Source organism: Biomphalaria glabrata, chromosome 11 (genome assembly GCF_947242115.1).
Source record: "Biomphalaria glabrata chromosome 11, xgBioGlab47.1, whole genome shotgun sequence".
NCBI lineage: Eukaryota > Metazoa > Mollusca > Gastropoda > Planorbidae > Biomphalaria > Biomphalaria glabrata.
The window spans coordinates 29,941,565-29,960,712 of record NC_074721.1 but is presented as its reverse complement, the minus strand read 5'-3'; the positions used below and the strand labels follow the sequence as shown (position 1 = coordinate 29,960,712).

At 37.2% G+C, this 19,148-nt stretch overlaps 1 protein-coding gene across 1 annotated transcript in view; it reads left to right on the top strand.

The window, feature by feature from the left end:
* Positions 1–2,142: 2,142 nt before the first annotated feature.
* The window catches only part of LOC106065739 (homeobox protein Hox-C5-like), a 52,560-nt gene continuing 35,554 nt past the window's right edge, over positions 2,143–19,148 (top strand). The window contains exon 1 of the mRNA XM_056045687.1: positions 2,143–3,703. Coding sequence (XP_055901662.1) covers positions 2,911–3,703 — 793 coding nt within the window. The 5' untranslated portion in view covers positions 2,143–2,910. The remainder of the gene's footprint in view (positions 3,704–19,148) is intronic.

Below are 19,148 nucleotides of genomic sequence, written 5' to 3'. Positions count from 1 at the left end.
GAGCCCCCAACATTACTCATGTGGTCCCTTTTTTTTAATTAGTAAAATTGTTTTAACCAAAGAAGAAAAAAATCTTACATAATTTTATTTTATTTACAGCAAGGTAAATGACATGTACAGATGACACGTACAGATGACATGTACTGTAATGACTCAATAGTAAGACGCGTAGATGTTGAGTTTAATTTGGGTATTTCCTGAGTGACGCGACGGTACATTAAAAAAGTGAGAACGGAAATAGAATAGAAAGAAAATTAAAGACGAAAGTCGGAAGAGACTGTGCCCTTAGTTGTATTCTAAAGTTTTGTGTTCTAAATGGTCTTAGGCCATTGCAACCTATGCGGCCGCAGTGGGCCCCGCACTTTCATAGGCCCCGCGCGATGCGAATTTTTTCTTGGATAACTACTATCTACTATAGATGGCTCGTAAAGTTAATTTGACAGAGATTTTGTACTTAGTTAAGTATGAATAAAATGCAAAGACGAATTTATTTTCTAATACAAAATCTTCATTTTCACTTATTATCCTTATCACAACCCAAATTAGGCCCCGCGCAATCCGTTTCGCATAGGGCCCCGCAAACTGTAGGACCGGCCCTGTCAACTAGTTACTAGATCTAGACTACCCAACATGCCAACAACAGCACTATATTCTTGTCATTTTAAACCTTACTTTTGAGCCAATCACCTTTTTTTAAAAATTAAACCAAAAATCCCATATTAGTAACGAATGCACTAAATTACCTTGATAGACGCTATGCTTAAGTATGCATCTATATGTATCCGTTTATGGTACCTCTGATTTTTTGATCCATGATAAAGGGAAATGATGGTTTAATCGGTGGGTAAACCAATAAGCTATTACGTCATACAACGAGACAATATTTATTTTAATTATAGTTTAAGGTTTAGCTTAGCAGAACATTGTGCTATGTTCTATTATTAGAGTGAATTCAGGTTAATTATTCTGCCAAGTTTAACGATTTTAAATATTCAATTCATTAAAATGTAGGTGTGTATAAACTAAGTTGTTATACATTAGGTCTACCTAGTCTTTATTATTGGGCCTTGGTCTACCTAGTCTTTCCTATTGGGCCTTGGTCTATCTAGTCTTTCTTATTGGGCCTTGGTCTACCTAGTCTTTCTTATTGGGCCTTGGCCTACCTAGTCCTTCTTATTGGGCCTTGGTCTACTTAGTCGGCTCAAATTGACCAAATTGGCCATAGAGCCATAGAGCCATCTAGTTTGATTACATTGGGCATAGGCTTTCCTAGTTTGTTTATATTGGACCTAGGTCTTCATCTATCTATCTATCTATCTATCTATCTATCTAGCTATCTATCTATCTATCTATCTATCTATCTATCTATCTATCTATCTATCTATCTATCTATCTATCTATCTATCTATCTATCTATCCTTATCTTATCTTATCTAAATCTATCTAATGTATCTATCTATCTATCTATCTATCCTATCTATCCTTATTCTATCATCCTTATCCTTATCCTTATCTATCTATCTATCTATCTATCTATCTATCTATCTATCTATCTATCTATCTATCTATCCTTATTCTATCATCCTTATCCTTATCCTATCTATCTATCTATCTATCTATCTATCTATCTATCTATCTATCTATCTATCTATCTATCTATCTATCTATCTATCACACACACAATGTTAGCATATTAGCTGGTATAATGTGAAGTTATTCTATGACTTCTGGGCGGTTATAACTAAATGACTAACTCAAGAATAAGGCCAGCGCCGACACAAAAGTATATCCATCTCCCGTATTGGTCCATTGATTGATCGCTTTAGTACCTAGCTCGAGCAAGGTCATGTGATTGCCTCTTTCCAGTTGAAGCTCATTCCTCTTCACCCTCCAGTGTTAGTGTTGCCCTACTTTTATTACGAAACGCGTCGCCATTGGATCATTCCCGAGGCTCTTGACAGCCGTTATGGGCGGAGCCTGCGTCGCTCGTGACGGAGACAGAGCGCCTCTAGCGGCGTAGAAAAGGCGCGAGTGGGACGGGCACAAGACGACGAGGGGGGAGGGGAGGGAGTAGGCTGATTGAATGACGTTGAAGATTGCGAGATTCGAAGGCCCCCCCCCCCCTCACCCCTCCATCCATCTCACTCCCTCTTAGCTTCCAGCCAGCCCTCAGCTAGCGGCCGTTTAATGGGACTAATGATAATATGAAGTCATCATAGCTAAGTAGTTTGGCAACAAAAGATACACCGACGACTGGAGCCTAACTCTAGACGATCGAGCTGATACCTGTGTTGATAAGTAGCAGTAGCCGAGGCTGACTTTGGGCGTAGAGCTAGTCATACAACGGAGCAAGACAATTTACCAAATTACACGACAAGAAGATGTCAATTTCTGCTGTGTCATAATATCAACTATAAACACACGAGAAAAAGCGGCGTTTCAGTTTACAACTGCACGAGTCAAGAGCATTAAGAGGAGGGGCCAATAACTCCAAATAAAGAACAACAATTGTACGCCGGAGATTCATTGTCAGTTCAGTGTCTGTGGCCGTGAAGTTTCTGTAACTATTGCCGAGAAGACATGTTTATGGCCGACATTACTCACCTAGATCGAGGCCACAGCCTCGTTCTTGTTGCTGCTTGCTGGAAACGCGGAGAATAAGCGCGCCCCGAAGATCTGAGACCGTTTTGTTGTGAATTATTGTTTTCTTGGATTGAGACGGAATGCTCTGATGGCGATCTAGTGTTTGGTTTTTGTTTATTGTTATTGCAGTGGCGCCTGTAACTCTTGATGCTTCGCGCTCAATTTATAGTGTTCTCGTGTTTTGTAGTTTGTTCCTGTTTTATTGACTTTGGAAAAGGCCTGCTCCGCGCAAGCCTGAAAGAATAAAACTCTCGTTATTGGTCAATTATGAGTTCCTATTTTGTGAACTCGCTTTCCACGTGTTATGGCCCTGCGGCTCTGGATCCTTGTGCGGATCCCATCTCCGGCTACGACCGAAGTCATTACAACCAGCAGCCGCATCATCATCACCACCAGCAGAATCACGGATCCTTGTATGCGCCGTCAGGGTATGGAGCTCACCAGAGGTATCCAAACTACCACCATCATAGACCAGGGGCGGACGGTAGGTACGTGGAGTCGGCGGCCAGCCAGTACTACTCCACCCCAAGATTGACCCACCTGACTTCGGGCTCCCCCAGCCCCCCTCCAGCCCCTCACGCCCACCTGAACTCCATAGTAGCAGCGCCCTTGTCACCGTCCTCATCGCCACAGTCGCTCGACCGTAAGCTGACATCCGGAGTCGCCCTGAACGGCTCCTCCTTGGCGCCCTCGGTCGCCCTGAACGGCTCCTCGACGCCCTTGCCGAACGCATCCACTCTGCAGAACCTATCTACCAACTCAGGGGCTCATGGCGCCCCCTGCGACAATGGATATTACCCCAACTCCGGCATCACCAATTTCTTGGATGAGAACACCCCTTCCTGCGACTCGCCGCCTTTGTCGCAGAGGCACAACTCGAACAAGCCTCCCCAACAGCAGTACACATCTTCAGCCCCACCTTCATCGCCGCCGTCGCCACCATCAAAACAACGTTCTTCGGAAAAAGGCGGATCACCTAACTCTCAGTCGGATGGGAGTGGAAGTAATTTCCCTGCGCCTCAAATCTATCCTTGGATGCGTAGAATGCAGTACAGTGCAGGTAGGTTTGTTTTATTCTCTGTCCAATGTAAGTATATACATAGTGAACGGGATATCCGTGCGTTCTTTAGTATAAGACATTAGAATTGCATAAGCGAAGCATCGATACTTTCAACAAATTAATGCTTTTAGATCTAATCTACACATCTCAAAATATTGTTACCTTTAGTCGGAAAAACAACAAAAACCCCAAGTATAATGAAATTCTGGGTTTCTTTTTTTGCTTCTTCTTTCTTTGTCGTGATTGACTGATAGATTCAAATCTTGATAACATTACTGAGCACAGGTAAAGAGCCATAGGGGCTATGTATAGACAATTAGGGGAAAAAAAGTATATTTAATAAGTATAGAATTTCTAAATTTGTTTCTGGACCTCTCTCTATCTCCTTTCTCTCTCTGTCTCTCTTTCTCTCTGTCTCTCTCTGTCTCTCTCTCTCTCTCTCTCTGTTGCTAGGGCATACGTGTCTATAATTTCATAAAGCGAACATTTCATCCCGTTTGATTGGTTTATTTCTAAACTGTTTTTGTTTCCATACACATTTGTGACAGTTTTATTTTAAATGATTGACTTGACTTTTAACACTCCTCCTCTAGATCTATTTACACCACAGACTGGCAATAGTGAGAATTTAGTGTTTTTTTTTTCCTGTTTTCAGATCTCAACTCTCAATATTCAAAGAAAATCTATTGGTAATATCTATTAGTACAAACATCCTCTTATTATTATTAGTACAAACATTCTCTTATTAGTATTAGTACAAACATTCTCTATTAGTACTACAGGCCTACACTTTCAGAACTAGATCAATGTCTCATTTTATTCCCTTTATACTAAGCGTTATAATATGCAGAAGGGTGGGGATGGGAAAGATAGTGACCAGAAAAGGGTAGGGGGGAGATGTCAGATGAATCGGTTGACAGATATATCTAATTGTTTAATCATTATCATGTATGGGGCCTATATATCTGGATGCAGACAATTGCGTAGAGTTTATGGACGCAATATGGTGTACCTACTAATTATGTGAAGCTCGTAATTAGATAATTGGGTAATTGTAAAGTATGTATTGGTATTCAACTAATTCAACTATTGACCTGAGAGCAAGCGAGACACGGCCCTTGAAGTCTAAAACTAGAAACAACATGTTATCTGAAAATACTAAAAGTAGCAGCTCCTGTATCATAGCAACGTGTAAACATTGAGATAAATAAAAACATGAATCGAAGATGACACAAATTGAAAATTTATAATAAATGTTAATTATTAGCTTTATAATAAAACCATACTCTACTCCCTGGTGTTATTTATAACAAAGTATAAGAGATTATCAATATCGCAAATAACAACTGTAATTATGAACAGTTCATTGAACAAAGCCAAAGATGTTATCACTTTTTGTTATTTTTATTTAAATATTATCCATATATGTAGCCTATACAACACCCAGGCGTTGTCCACTTACTGTAGATACTAAACATATATCAAACTACAACACGACATCTACTCGAATACACATTCTTACATACAGATCTTTACATTAAATTGAATATATTAATTAAATCCTAGCAGTCTCCGCCACAAGTTAAACCAAAAAACAAACAATAGTGACATGCATACCATGTTTCAGGTTTGTAACCAGGAAACCAAAGTGAATTAAAAAAAAAACAAAAAAAAAAAAAAACAACAACGCATAAGTAGAAACAAATTTTAAATTGTACACAATACTGATGTTGAATTTATTCCTAAAACTTTAGTTTCAATATATTAGACTTATGTTATCCCCACTCGTATTCAGAAACAGGTCAATAGATCAATACATAGACAACATTGAATTGAGAATTAACACACAATCATAATACTAATAGGCCTACATTAAATATAACAGTTACTATTTTCCTTTATCTGCATTATCAGAACTACGAACATCGTCTGATGTTAAAATCCTCAAAAAGAATTTCTAAGGTTTAATGGTTTGAGAACTAACAAGTAGGCCTGCAAAATAAAGTATTATAATTATACTAATTCAACCTGCTACAATATAATAGACAGCCCGGAAATGATAAAATATAATTACTTTGTCATGGTCACTTTCCTAATTAGTATGAAGAACATTGTAAATAGAATAATAAATAGTATACAAAAAATAATGAATTAATAACAGAGAAGGAAAAGGAAATGACTTGAACGTCCTCATCTGATGAAGTTAAATTGTTAAATTAAATACAAAAGTGTATTTTAGGGAAGTCTTTTATTTTAGAGCGTAGCTTTTTTTGCCCTTATATTTATTTATCAACATTAGTAACATGCACTTGCCATTTTCCTTCTATTTTTGGCGGTGTGTTGACATTATTGTGTGTTCACTTGTGTGTTTGTGCACCAGTAGCAGAGACATATTTTTTTTCGCCTGAAATCGATAACTCATGAATGTAGATCTAAGTGCCGTGACCTGGGCTGGTTTATGTCGTCTGGTAACAGGATGGTTTTGGTTATAAGACAAATCTGCCACTAGTCCGAAAGTGATTTCAGGACAGGTCTTCTAATTCAATGATGTTAACATGAAGACAACACCTACCCATTGATTGATATGCGTCTTAGGGCACTACTCATTCGGTGATACTGATTTGAAGAGAGATTTGCATATTTTGTGATACCAATTCCTAGATCTACTCATTCAGTGGCATACCATAGTTTGAAAGTTCTACACATTAAATGATACTAGTTTTAAGACAAGATGTACGCATTAAATGATACTAGTTTTAAGACAAGATCTACGCATTTAATTATACTAGTTTTAAGAATTCTACACATTGAATGATACTAGTTTAAGATATGTACACATTTCATGATACTAGTTTTAAGACAAGATCTACGCATTAAATGGTACTAGTTTTTAGAGTTCTACACATTGAATGATACTAGTTTTAAGACTAAATCAACACATTGAATGATACTAGTTTTAAGACAAAATCAACACATTGATAGGATCTATCCATGCAATGCAGCACTATCTAAATATATGATACATTTCTTCTCTCCAGTCAAAATAAAAAACATTCCAACATTATGAACTTTTTTATTTATTGAAAACAATTTTATCAAACGTACTTATAAATTTACACAGAGATAGGCCACAGACATAGTTATTTACCACAATACAAATCTAAACATTGGCCAGGGTAAGTTTTAATACTTTATAGGCCCTAATAAATAATTTGACTTTTAGCAGACATTTATTTTCTAATTTGGGTAATTAATCAACTTCTACTCGAAAATAATTTTTTTTTTTAATTTTTTTTTATATCCTCCTCCTCCTCCTCCTCTTCGTCTTATTGTATAGCGCGAATGTCCTGTTGGAGAGTTTGAAATATATAATAATAATAATAAGGATGATAATAATATTAATAATCTTTATTATCCTTGAGGACATTCGTTTTACAATTGTGCATTACAAAAAATAATACTTATTTAGAGAAAATAGCAATACAATAGCACACAAGTTACACGTCCATAGCCCAGTGTCTCTTGAACATGACATGCGACATTTACAACAGTGAGGTACATTTTGTTCAACGATTGAATTGCCAAAGGAACAAAAGAGTTCTGGTGTCTATAAGTGATTGTGATGGGTGTGTCCTATAGCTTCTTTGTGACGGTCTAATGCGCAGATGTTACACAGCAACGCGGACCCAAATGTAAATGATACATTATTCGAATATTTTTGAAACGCTAGAGTTTTACATCAATATTTACTAGGTCTGTTACTTTTTTTTTAAATATTATTTTCAAAACTAATACTTCAACAGACATTATGAATACGTTCGAAATGAATTTTTTTTGTGTGTGCATATATTTAAGTCTTAGAGAGATGAACTTTTACTTATCTTAACGTTTAGAAAGCTAAATGTCCACATAGTGAAATATAAACTTGAAATGTTAAACTCTCACTTTTTAACTGAAAAGTAAACATTTCTGAAAAGTAAGTATTGATTTTCTCGCTACACGAACACATTCACAAACATACACACATTCACACAAAGACATATCCGCCCTTCATATCGCACCCAGACTTAACGTTACATTTAAAAGCCACTCAAATGAGCCCCCCCCCCAAACAAAAATACATATATATCTGAATACAATCTGATTTTATAATTCGATTGACCCACCGCCCTGCCCCTCTCCCTTCGAAACATAATGGAGAACTAAGTGAAACTAGCAAACGTTGTGTTTCTCTCTGACAGAGTCTCGCAATATGAACCAGACTTCCAATCCTTCCACTCTAAAACGTTGTGTTTCTCTCGTACAGAGTCTCTCAATGTGAACCAGACTTCCAATCTTTTCACTCTAAAACGTTGTGTACATTTGTTGTTGTGGACTCTAGATCTACTTTGTAAGCCGTTAGACAAGAGTTGGATCTTCTACCCCTGTTCCATAGGTTCTACTATAGGATGCTGATTTGTTGAGGCTATAGTATAAACTGTGTCTAAAATGGACTGGTTTAGACTTTGGAGTCTAAACCATCAATTTTCTACTTCTAAAATTAAAGCTGATCTATACAAAACAAACAAATTCTTTGCACGAGAAATGTACAATGTACTGGACGTAATCTGTGAACTGTGTACATGTGGGCAAGTCTCTGAATGTACTTTTGTGTGTTGTACATCTGGGCAAGTCTCTGAATGTACTTTTGTGTGTTGTACATCTGGGCAAGTCTCTGAATGTACTTTTGTGTGTTGTACATGTGTAGGCAAGTCTCTGAATGTACTTTTGTGTGTTGTACATGTGGGCAAGTCTCTGAATGTACTTTTGTGTGTTGTACATGTGTAGGCAAGTCTCTGAATGTACTTTTGTGTGTTGTACATGTGTAGGCAAGTCTCTGAATGTACTTTTGTGTGTTGTACATGTGTAGGCAAGTCTCTGAGTGTACTTTTGTGTATTGTAAATGTGTAGGCAAGTCTCTGAATGTACTTTTGTGTGTTGTACATGTGTAGGCAAGTCTCTGAATGTACTTTTGTGTGTTGTACATGTGTAGGCAAGTCTCTGAGTGTACTTTTGTGTGTTGTACATGTGTAGGCAAGTCTCTGAGTGTACTTTTGTGTGTTGTACATGTGTAGGCAAGTCTCTGAGTGTACTTTTGTGTGTTGTACATGTGTAGGCAAGTCTCTGAGTGTACTTTTGTGTGTTGTACATGTGTAGGCAAGTCTCTGAATGTACTTTTGTGTGTTGTACATGTGTAGGCAAGTCTCTGAATGTAGTTTTGTGTGTTGTACATGTGTAGGCAAGTCTCTGAGTGTACTTTTGTGTGTTGTACATGTGTAGGCAAGTCTCTGAATGTACTTTTGTGTGTTGTACATGTGTAGGCAAGTCTCTGAGTGTACTTTTGTGTGTTGTACATGTGTAGGCAAGTCTCTGAGTGTACTTTTGTGTGTTGTACATGTGTAGGCAAGTCTCTGAGTGTACTTTTGTGTGTTGTACATGTGTAGGCAAGTCTCTGAATGTACTTTTGTGTGTTGTACATGTGTAGGCAAGTCTCTGAATGTAGTTTTGTGTGTTGTACATGTGTAGGCAAGTCTCTGAATGTACTTTTGTGTGTTGTACATGTGTAGGCAAGTCTCTGAGTGTACTTTTGTGTGTTGTACATGTGTAGGCAAGTCTCTGAATGTACTTTTGTGTATTTTATATGCATGGCCAATTCACTGAATACATTTTGTGTATTGAATACTAGTGGCGAGTCTTTGAATTTATTTTCGTGTATTGTATATGTATGACAAGTGCGGTGGATAAGTGGTAAAGCGCTTGGCTTCCAAACTGAGGGGTCCAGAGTTCTAATCCAGGAGAAGACTGGCATTTTTAATTTCGTGATCTTAAGGACGCCACACAGCTCTCATAGGTACCTGACATTAGTTGGGGAAAAGTAAAGGCGGTTGGTCGTTGTGCTTCTCACATTACACACTAGTTACATCATCTGCCATATAGACTAGATGGCCTGAAAGGGGAAAATATATGTGTGGGCAAGTTATTGAATATATTTTTATGTATTGTATAGGCTATGTCACTGAATCGTGTGTGAATCTTTGTGTGTTTGTGTGTAATGCATGTGTACAGTCAGTGTATGTGTGTTTGCAACCTTAACCACAGTAAGTCTTGAGCCTCTTTATTCAACCAACAATAATTGTGGATGTTTGTATTACTAAGTAAAAAAAAACAAAACAAGATGGCCTGGTACTTACTTTAGAATAGGGTCCCACTGTCACGTGACAAAGTGTTCTACAAGATGGGCAATCATACTTAAAAAAAAACAACTCAAGGGACCAACAGTAACATTGATAGACTCCTTGATCTCAATTTATAAAAAGGACTCACAAAAAAAAAGATATATATTTCTCTGTACATAAGTTTCGCGATGGTTCAAAGATTAGAAACGGTTGAATACATCTTGAGATATCTTCCTACCATCTTCAACCTACAACGAAATAAAAATTCATTCCTGGCGGAAGACATGAATATAAATAGAACAGGCCCGGAGGTTGTGTCTCTGTTGGCCAATATAGACACTATATCAGATCATCTGATGCTCATTACATACATAATATATACACTGGGATCTATTGAGAACAAGAGTCATTACATATTGAGTTGGCAAGTAGTTGAACACTATAGAGTTTTTCTTTTAGACAATGAGAGTTTCAAGAGTTGGTCACAAAATATACAGCCCAGATTTATTATTAATGAAGGTATTCGTCTCATTTGTAATGCATAATTAAAAAAGAAATGATTTCCTCTTCTACAGAACTAATGTGTCCCATCCGTCTACCACCCGAGCAATGCTTCTCAACCTCAGCGTGCTGCTCGGGTGGTAGCGGTCGTAAGAAGAAATGATTAAACCACTAGGGAAGCAAAAAACAAAAAAGAACCCCCGTCTAAGGGCCGAGTCCATTGCATTGGCGAGGATGGAAGAAAGCCCCAACGAATGTCACTATCCACACACCTTACCTCAAAGGACCGTTCTTATGGTGGACACGGCTGATGTAATACAGAGTACTAATATGAAGGAGTTTCCCTGATTGGCTCGGCCATTGGCCTCCGAGCGCGTTGGGATATGAGCCATAGCAAATAGACATGTAATACTTTACATCTGCTTGGATCTTTCCCAGTCGGAAGTTTGTTCAGACAGACAGATGGAGTCAAGCTACCATTGGCCTAGAGTTCCAAGTGTCTTAAACTCTACTCTTATGATACTTTGAAAGTAAAAGAATCTCTTGTGACTAATTCAACAACGTATGACACAATAAAAACAGGGACATTTTTTTTTAAGACGATTCCTCCATTATAAAGATGATGACTGATTCAAAGAGCGCCTATTTCGTTCTTAAAAACTAATGAATGATAGATTAAAAAAAGAGGTATTTTTAAACCCAATTCTCTCCTTCATCACCCCTCCCCGTAAAAAATCTTAGTTATTCCCCCCCCCCCCCCGTATAAATCTGAACAGAATACAGAAAATTCTAGATTAGTGTTACCATATGTATATTGTAACAAATTAATTCTATTAGTTCAGCGAATGATTTCTACATAAGACTGTGCGCTAATGTTCTTGAACATCTATTTATTTATTCAAGTCTTCACTAAATACTTGCAGGAATTTCCACAGATGTGTGTTCAAGATGTAAACCAAAATTAATTATAAGATGATTATATTTTTAACAATTATAACAGTCAAACTAGAGTTTTCACTGGGGGACCAAATAGCAAATAACTGTTTTCTCAAAGATTTACATAATTTGTCAAATTTCTAGGAAAATCATTAGAGCCGTTTTAGAAATTCGTGTCAAGGTTCCACCAATGAAGAGTTTGCAAGCTGATAAGAGGACTTAGGAATTGTAAAAAAGAATTATAAAGATTAGCAGTTCTGGTTGTGCGTTTGAAATAAAATAATCTGTTAATTTATCACGTACTACATTTTCATTTTATTTTAAGTATCCTAAATAATGCATAATGTAATGCAAAATTAAATATTACGTCAAAGCCGAAATGTGATGGTCACTCAACTTCCACTGATCGCAATTAGGACGTTAGAAACACTTCTTTCTTAGAATAATGGGACCAAAATTGCCACTTTATATTACCACTTATCGGCCACAATTCTAACTTTTAAGACAGCCATTGACGCGTTTGGAACACTGCTCCAACTACCATTGCCTCTAATTACTGGTTTAATTTTTAGAGTTGACAACAGAATGACTGTCTGGATTGTTTCATTACTGGTTTGATTAACTACAATATCAATTCACTCTGTCTGTCTGTCAGTCTGTCTGGTAAAGGTTTGTACACGTTATTTCTCCCATACTTTTTCTTAGATCAAATTCAAACTTTGCAGTTAGCCTATTTATTGGCGTAGACAATACACTAATCAATGAACACAATTAATAAAGTAGTCAATAAATTATTAGTAATTAATTATTTTATTTCATACCGAATAAAGAAAATGACGTCTACATTATTGACAGATATAGTTTTAAGTTCGGGGGTTCTTCCCCAAAGCTTTGTTGTTTTTTAAAGGATTTTTTTTTTTTTAGATTTCTCTTGTTAAATTTATTTTAGCTTTTAGCATACAATTTGATTTGTGTGTGTGTGTTTATGTTTATAGGTTAATAGGTTGTTTCTGCTGTAGTCTGTAGGATTATTCAGTAGAGAAGTGAACTTCCATGAGTGTAAGAAAGTTTTCTGGTCGTGCTTTGTTCTTGACTGGAATTTACAACAGAGGCCAACATATCATTTAAATAGCCACTGTCAATATCTATCAACTAATTTGTAGTGTTGTATCACTTGTATGTTCGGGGCCTGGCCAACGACACTGTCATAGACACACAACACCTTTGTTCAAATCGTAAATGATATTTAACTTTAATATAGTAGGAGATCATATTTCTTGTCTGTTTGTATGTTTGTTTAATGTTTGTGTAAAAAAAAAGCCATTCTGAATGTACAACTAATTGATTCTGTCTGTAATTTATCATTATACTCAAACCGGACAGATCCAACGACTTTTGAAACCTGGCCACATCAGGTACTGGTCAAAGGTTCACTATCTCATTTTTCTGTCTTAATAGAAATATGAGATGCATAGAGACCCAATGGAGATAGTCTTGCTTAGTCATATAAAAATTCTCTGTATAGCTAATCTTCTCGGGTCTATAAATCTTTCCTATTGTTGACTGAAGATCCACTAAATTGCACATATTTGTTTACGGGTGAAGATTGTAGGGCCTAGAATCTTTAAGTTAACGAATGCTAGATCTTGCGTTTGAATTAAATTGATATTATGATGGCCATTATTATTAATTAATTATCTATATATTTTATAATGATTGTAATTTTGAGCTCCAAGGGAGCTAACAACCTTTATAAAATTGAATTCTTCAGAGCTATTCGAAACATTAAAAATATTTTCTCCTGAATTCCAGATGAGTTCATTGTTTAGTAGATTTATCAGCAAGAATTATCTTTCTTGAAGCTATTTCTGGAAGCGATAAAAGTTTGAACTCTGAACTATTTGGTGAGCTGACAGACACTTCATAACACATACATACAATAAAGTAATGAAATAAAAGAATGCTTTGTATAAATGAAAAATATAATTACATACTTATGCAATATTAAATCTATCATTTTAAAATCCTTTACCACAGCCAGGGCTAGGGGGCCCACTAGCAGGGTCGAATCCTCTCACTCATGGCTGATTGGTCGTGCGGTATGCGCTTTGGACTGTCGTTTGGACTTCTCCACGGTCCCGGGTTCATATCCTGGCTGCTGCTATCCCCCGTCGTCCTGCGGGAGGTTTGGACTTCGAAGTAAATTATCTTCAACTCTGAAGGAAGATCCGAAACATGTCAAATATTTGACAAATACCAGCACTTTGTACTGACAGTCCTACAGTTAACATGAGCGTAGTAGAGTCATATCTTGTCTGTAAGTATGAGGTCATCGTTTTTATTAGGATACGATATGGACAAAACATCGAGTCTTCCACATTTTCAAAATATAGATCCAGATCTAAGTATAAAAACTTGACACTGCATACGAGTTTGTTTTAATGGAATGGGTTGCCTGAATCATCCAGGAAAACCAACGACTTCGCAGAGTTTAAGTCATTGATTAACATGCATGACTAGATTGACACATGAAATGTGTGGGACGTAATTATCTTCTTTTTTTGTTTGAAGTCACGTGTGTAATCTAAAAGATCAGAATCACCCGAGTAGACAAACAGCAGTTGATCCTTAAAGACTTTTTTTTTAATTGTTGCTGTCATTTGACATTCTTTCAGCCGTGAACCTAAATTTACATTTCTTTCAGCCGTGAACCTAAATCTACATTTCTTTCAGCCGTGAACCTAAATTTACATTTCTTTAAAGCCGTGAACGTAAATCTACATTTCTTTAAAGCCATGAACCTAAATCTACATTTCTTTCAGCCGTGAACCTAAATTTACATTTCTTTAAAGCCATGAACCTAAATCTACATTTCTTTAAAGCCATGAACCTAAATCTACATTTCTTTCAGCCGTGAACCTAAATCTACATTTCTTTAAAGCCGTGAACCTAAATCTACATTTCTTTAAAGCCATGAACCTAAATCTACATTTCTTTAAAGCCGTGAACCTAAATCTACATTTCTTTTAGCCGTGAACCTAAATCTACATTTCTTTAAAGCCGTGAACCTAAATCTTTATTTCTTTCAACGATGAACATAAACCTACATTTCTTTCAGCCGTGAACCTAAATCTACATTTCTTTAAAGCCGTGAACTTAAATCTACATTTCTATCAAACATCTTAAAACATATTTTGACACTTTACTGACTGTGGATCCTACCGGACAGCTGAGGATTTAATTCCTGGTTCTGTCGACCAGGTGGTCATTTGTTTAATTATAGGATTCACGAGGCTGAGCCAAAATGATGGTCAGCGCTGTCTAGTAGTGGTCACCGCGACTGTAATTAAAAATTGTGTACATGCTTCGGTTAAAAGCGGGGACACTATAGCACAGTCCCATTCAGGAAATGGGGGGGGGGGTATGTCTAAAGTGGGAAGGAGAGTAAGAAAGATACAGACTTATAGAAAAATGGTTGGGACTCCAGGTGAAGTTGTCACTGCGGCATGTCACCTACATACAATGTGGCCAACTGACATAAGCCATTTGCTTGACCGCTGGTCACAGGGATGACCTACCTTTTTTTCACCGTCGTCCCCCTCCCTCCTGCCCCCCATCTTCCACCCCTGACCATTCTTTAAGTTTGTCTTTTGTCCTCACACAAGGGTCAATGGTATTCTTATGATTATATTTTTGAAACTTGTATTTATACAAAACAGTTGAGGTCAGAGGTCACGTAGAATAAACAGTTTTAGAACGCGTGAAGAGGGGCTGATGGGATGTGTTGGAAAGAAGACAGTTCTCTTTGAGAAAGAAAAGAAAAGAGAGTCGGTGGGGGGGGGGGGGGGCTGGCCTGGGGAGGGGGAGCATGAAACAGTGAAGTGGTCAGTGTGTCAGAGAAATAAATAAATTGTTTAATGTCAGCCTGCAATTAAAAACTGGGATGTTAATTGTTGTCGTTTGATCACGTGAGTGTTTGCCAGTCCTATGTGGCAGCTCGTTGGAATAAATCAAGTGTTAGTAAGTCTGTAAATGATGACATTTTGTGACCTCACATCTCTAGCCAAGTGTAATATAGCCTAGAGATACTCAACAAAGTAGAAACAACGAAATGTATTGATCCTTAGAACTAAAACTTATTCTATAGATCAACATAACTAAGCAGTGTTTTTTTAGGTGCCGGTACTCAGTGAAAGAGAAAAATCTAATTTTTTAAATCACTTATGCAAGTAGTTTTTCATAAAAATACACCACTTTTACAACTATTCACTATTAATAGTAACAAACAGGGGAGGCTCTTTAGTACTAGAGATCACCATGCACCATATTTTAAACACATTTATGCAAACCGCTTTAGATTTTTGGTCAACAAATATTTTTTTTACATTTATATTGTCAAGTCAAGTAAGTTCTGTTATACTAACTACTACATTTACACAAAAAAATGTTTACTTTTTTTTTAAGAGAAAAAATCTATTTAGTATGCATATAAGTGGAACATAGTTTAAAACAACAACAAATAAGTAGTTTTTCATATTATCACGTGAACTGCAATGCGACACAGTAGAAATAGAACACCGAACTAACGGAAATTTTATTTTTTTACAGAAATTTTTTTTTCTTGATTTTCCCTTTACATAACAATTAGAGCAATTTTATATTCATTATAAGACATCAGTTAAGCCAGGTTCACATCTAACTTCACATTCACTTTCACCTATCCTTTGGTCTGTGCACGCTGGGGCACCACACAAGATCCGTTAACCTTCTTTCTCTATTCTTCTCTGTCATTTGTCTTTGATAGATTTTCATTCGGATGTTCTTTCTGAAAATATTGAAACCTGACTTTTTACCTGCCTGGGTGGACCACTTCTGATAGAATTTAATACCGATATTCTTCTGAAAATATTGAAACCTGCCCTTTTACCTGCCTGGGTGGACCACTTCGGGGGCCGATTTTGAGTTTGTGTCTCCACACAAACTGTCATAGTAACCTTGTTTCTATGTAACAAAACATAAATCAATCCAGTTAGCTAATTATTGATAATTAATAATTTAGTTTGGTTTCGAAAGAGGGAAATAAATCCTACTAATTGAGAGATGTGGCTGTACAAGTGGAGCTATTTCCCCTATTACATGTTGTTCACTCTCCTGTACACTTTTTATTCTCGTATTAAGTTCAAACGTTGCACAAGTATTCATAGTCGATAACAATACAGGAATAAATTAGTTAATCAATTAGTGGTAATTAATTATGTTTTTTTTTTGTTTTATATAGAAAAATGGAACTTGTTTCCCTGGGATTAGCTTTGTTTATAAAAAGTTTTATTTTTATATTTATTTTTACTTGTTTTCTCTCTCTCTCACACACACACACGCACACACACACACTCACATATCTTTTCTCCAATTTCTCTCATCTCTTCCCTACAGCGCCCCCCCCCCCCATTCTCCAGGCTGTTTGATAGGTCCAGTTTATACCTACCTTTGAGCGACGCCACTTGATACTTTGGCTTGCTCTGTATTCTTACTTTCTTGTTTCTCATGGTCCCATCTACCCAGGTCTTTCTGTTTCCTCTCTGTCTCTTTTTCATTCTTTCTTTCTTTCCCTCCTTTTCTCTTTCTCTCCTTTTTCTCTTTCTTTCTTTTTCTTTTACCTTCTTGCCACGATTATTTTTTCTCTTTCTTTTTTTTTTCTAATTCTCTCTCTTTCTTTTTCTATTTTCCTTTTCTCTCTTCTTTCTATTTCTCGTTCTCCCTCTTTCTTTTCGTTTGATACCCGTCTTTCTTTCTCTCTTCATCTCTCTTTCTAACATTCTCTTTCTCTCTCTTCCTCTTATCCCTCACGCTCCTTTCCCTCATTCTTTCTATCCATGTTTTTTTCTCTCTTTCCTCCTCTTCCATATTTTTTTCCGAATAATATTTTCTTGCATTGAAGCACAAAACAAAAACAAAACAAAACATGCACAAGGGAACCCGGGGGCTTGCCGAGAGCTGAATCTACGTGATTGGTATCACTAACGCCCCCGCAGTGGCGGAGAGTCGGTGGGTGGGGGGGTAGGCGAACTCGATGGTAGTTACACTGTAGCCGTGTGTACGGAGGAGGGGGGGTCTCCAGGCTTAGATTACAGAAAGAGGAAGCCGAGTCTGGAACTTAAGGAATAGGTTTTTGTCGTAAATCATTCACTTCTGTCTTGACAATATCATCAGCACCAAGCGCCACTGCCCGCTCGCTGCAACGGGTAAAAGGTTGGGGGGGGATAGGAGGGGGGGGGGGAAGTGGGGAGGAAAGGGAGAGAACAATTAGAGCTATTGCTTCTTTGTCTCATAGAGTTTAGTCCCTTGTTTCATCCTACGTCTGTGTGTGTATGTTTGTGTGTGTGTGGGGGGAGGGGACTTATACTAACACTATATTCGACAATTAGAAGTAAATCCAAATAAAATAAAATATTGGTTGAAAAAAGTTGTCGAAATGTTTGTTTTTATTGACACTCTGGCGCCAGACTCATTTTCATACTTTCTCTCTCTCTCTCTCTGTACTGCATGAAGGTTTTAGTATACATTGTGCTCTCATTATCAGCATCATTAAACTTCAAAGGGCTAGAGAAACATGAATCCTCTTTTTCAAATATCTGAACGAAGCCCTTCGCTTGTGGGTACTACACGTCATGTCACCATGTCCTGAGTCCTGACTGGTGAAACATTCTACGTGTGTAAGTGTAGTAGATATATTTTTAAGCTGCATTTGATCTGTTTTCATTTGTCTGCGTTTTATAAGCTTTTGAATAGCCTGCATTTGAATTCCAAACTGTTTCGGTGTCGCGCGCCTGTGTATATCTCTGTGTGTGTGTGTGTATTTAGGTACATAAAGATGTGTGTCCATAGATGTGTGTTAAGTTGGTGTTTGTTTTTATGTGTGTTGTATTGTTACGGGCAAATGCAAATAAAAAAAAACTGGAATAGTCATTTTTTTTCTTTTCGGAGCTCTACAAAACAAAAAACATTGTAGTCTTCCGAATCTCACCTAAAGATCCGACACTGATTAGAACATGTTTATTACCATATAAACGCCTTTGCGTAGCCGCAGCCAAGACATTAACCACATGTTCAGAGCCCATGAAACCGACACTGAAAGTTATTTTTAGTAGTTAACGCCCTCTTATCTTCTGGAGTCCCCAGGACTTCTGATATTCTTGCAGTTTTCTTAAGTGGATAAATTGGTGTTGCCAGATAGTACAATAAAATGGCTATTGGGAGTGTACAGGTCACGTTGATAGATTTTTATTTTTCAAGAGTTGAAACTCATATTTTCTGTTTCTTTTTGGTTTTTGTGAGTAAAATATTTTTGTTTGGGGTAAAGTTTGAAATCTGGATCGAGGGGTCTCGAGTTTAAATCCCTGTGAAGATTGAGTCATGTTTTACGATTTGTTTTAGGGCGCCCCTTGGTCCAGCCAACGTTAATGAGGTTGGGGGAAAGAAAAGATGGTTGGTCGTTGTGCTGGCCACATGGCACCCTCGTTAACCGTCGGCCAGAAGATAGATGAGCCTTACATCACTTGTTTCATAGAACGCAATGTCTGAAAGGTGTACCTTTTACCTTTTTTAGACCACTTTTACAACTATTCACTATTAATAGTAACAAACTCAGGAGGCGTTTTAGTAGGGGGATGATAATGTACCATATTTTAAACACATCTAACTTTACATTCACTTACACCAATCCCTTGGTCGCCTGGATCTTTGGGGCACCACTCAGGATCTGTCAACCTTCTTTCTCCATTCTTCTCTGTCAT